General features: G+C 53.1%; 2 protein-coding genes across 3 annotated transcripts in view; one reads left to right on the forward strand and one right to left on the reverse strand.

Annotated features, from left to right (window-relative positions):
- Cptp (ceramide-1-phosphate transfer protein) overlaps positions 1–1,539 on the reverse strand; it is a 4,582-nt gene extending 3,043 nt beyond the window's left edge. For both annotated transcript variants that reach the window (XM_029475987.1, XM_021161491.2), the window contains exon 1: positions 1,250–1,539. The gene's annotated coding sequence lies outside the window, so the exon portion shown is untranslated. The remainder of the gene's footprint in view (positions 1–1,249) is intronic.
- A 72-nt stretch (positions 1,540–1,611) lies between these two features.
- Positions 1,612–2,481, forward strand: part of Ints11 (integrator complex subunit 11) — an 18,962-nt gene continuing 18,092 nt past the window's right edge. Inside the window, exon 1 of the mRNA XM_021161631.2 lies at positions 1,612–1,797. Within this exon, the coding sequence (XP_021017290.1) occupies positions 1,770–1,797 (28 nt within the window). The 5' untranslated portion in view covers positions 1,612–1,769. The remainder of the gene's footprint in view (positions 1,798–2,481) is intronic.

Consider the following 2,481-nt stretch of genomic DNA (forward strand, 5'->3'; position numbering starts at 1 on the left):
TCTCTGTGTAGCCCTGGCTGTCCTGGCACTCACTTTGTAGACCAGGCTGGCCTCGAACTCAGAAATCCGCCTGCCTCTGCCTCCCGAGTGCTGGGACTAAAGGCGTGTGCCACCACGCCCGGCTTCTGTAAGCATTTTTACAGTCACTCCACAAACTTAGTCTCCACACTTATTTGCTTATTTATTTATTTACAGTTATGGGGACTGAACCTAAGGACCTCTTGTATGCTGGACAGGTAATAACCTAGGCAGGCCTTTCACTTTCTTTTTTAATTTGGTTTTTCAAGACAAGATTTCTCTGTGTAACCCTGGCTGTCCTGGAGCTTACTCTGTAAATCAGGCTGGCCTTGAACTCAGATCAGCCTGCCTGGGATTAAAGTGCTGGGATTAAAGGTGTGTGCCACCATGTCAAACTAGGCCTTTTACTTTCAATCTTTCTGCTTCCTGAGTAGCTAGAACTACAAGTTTGTGCCACTAGGCTCCTTTTGTGTTCACATGTTGGATGGATCACTCTAAGCATCCAGTCCCTACCTTTCCTGCTATCTTAACAGCCTTGCCTTGATGTCCAGGACCAAGTCTGTGGGATGTGGCTGCATTACATTACCACCAATCCTGGAGATTCTTGTGGATTCCTGCCTTAACCTCTATACCATCAGGCCTTCAAAAACCCACCCCTATCCAGTGTGCAACACATCTGTGTGCAAGTTTTTTCTTTCCTTTACACAGTCCTAGGTCTCAAGTCCTTCAGCTCTGGGAATGTGGTCTGCATGTCTCCCCGGTCCATGTAAATGGTGACAGGGCCCCATGGGTTGGACTGTATGCCTGTCGCAAGTTCCAGACTTAGGAGATGAGCTCACCTTGTGTTTAGGTGTCAGGGACAGCCCTGCCTGGGCCTCAAAGTTGGCGACGCCCAGAATCTTGCGATACACCCTCGGCCTGTTTGCTGTCCCGTGGGTCAATAGTTTCTATGCCGCCCCACCCCCCAGTTCTTTTTTGGCCACCTAACAATCCTGCGGCCAGGCCTTCCCGCCCAGAGCCTGAGCCAAGTAGCCTCTTAGAACTGTCCGCGGTAAACCGGAAAGAACAGGAAGGGAGAGCAGCTCACCAGCTCCCGGAAGGTGATCAAGCTCCTTCTGAAGATCAAGCTAAACAGGATGGACAGCCGGCCAAAGGCCCACAAGCTGGCACCCAGTATACACTTAGGCGTAGCAGTGAGCCAGGGTGGTGCAGAGAAGTCTACAAATCTCACCTGAGACGGGTTCCGATGGTGGGGGAGTGGTGGTCTCTACTCCGGCGGAGGGCAAAGGGTGCAGCAGAGGCCAGCGATGGGGAGGGTTGATCAAAGCTACAATTAGGCTGCTGTGAGAGACGATTCTTTGCCAGTCCGCTCCGGTGGTCTACAGAGACGTGGCTCTGCTGCCTGGTTCACGTCAGGTAAGGGTCCCCATCCCCATGCTTTCCCTCAAGCTCGGAGCCTGCGGTTGAGCAGAAACCTTGAGCTGCAACCCAAAGTCCAGCCTCTGCCCCGCCCTCCGCTGCCACGCCATCCCCAATTGGTTGCTGGTCATCCAATTAGAACTCGATATATCCGCCTGCGTTTCCGGCGCGAGGACAGGAAGGGGGCGTCTTGGCGGTTGCGCCTGCGCGCAGCGTGTAGGAGTCGTGATGGCTGGGCGTCTGATCTAACCGCGCGCGAGGTCTGACTAAGGCTCTCCTGCGGGCGGTGCACGCGAGCTGTGGAACCGTGGTTCGAGACTACCTCCCTGACGATGCCGGAGATTAGGGTCACTCCCTTGGGTGAGTCCGAGTCCTAAGCATCTAATGCGGCGTCCGGAGAGTCGGGCGGGTCCCTTCATCTCCATAGCCGTTTATCATCTGTTCGTCCCAAGGGGCGGAAGCCGGAGTAGAAAATTTCAGAGCGAGTGCTTCCTTTTCTCTGTCTGGCACGGGGGGTCGAAGAGATTTGGGTTTGATTCCTGGTCCTAGAGCTCGATATGAGTTACGGAGGGCCAGCTTCTGTACCTGGGCTGCTTAAGATCGTTGTGAGGTGAAATGAGTCTTGGGGCAGGTGTCGCCTGTCAGTGGTGTTGAATCCAGCAGAGATCGTCCTGGCGACTTTCCGGTCTTGTATTTGGACGGTTGTTTCAAAACCCCTTCTTTCTCACTTCTGCTCACCATTCTTCTTCCCCCCGCCCCCCCAGCGCTTCTCATGTTCAGGTTGCTTGCTATCCTTCAGATCAGTAATCAGTCGTTGTGTCTGGTCTATCCCGAATTTTTAAAAGTGTATTTGTTCATCGTAGAAAACATAAATCTAGACCTCTAAGATCACCAATAGCATAGTATGGTTGTGAAAGAGAAAACAACCGTTTGAAATCTGGGGTTTCGCCGGGCGGTGGTGGCACACGCCTTTAATCCCAGCACTTGGGAGGCAGAGGCAGGCGGATTTCTGAGTTCGAGGCCAGCCTGGTCTACAAAGTGAGT

The sequence above is a fragment of the Mus caroli genome, chromosome 4, assembly GCF_900094665.2.
Source record: "Mus caroli chromosome 4, CAROLI_EIJ_v1.1, whole genome shotgun sequence".
Taxonomy (NCBI): Eukaryota; Metazoa; Chordata; class Mammalia; order Rodentia; family Muridae; genus Mus; species Mus caroli.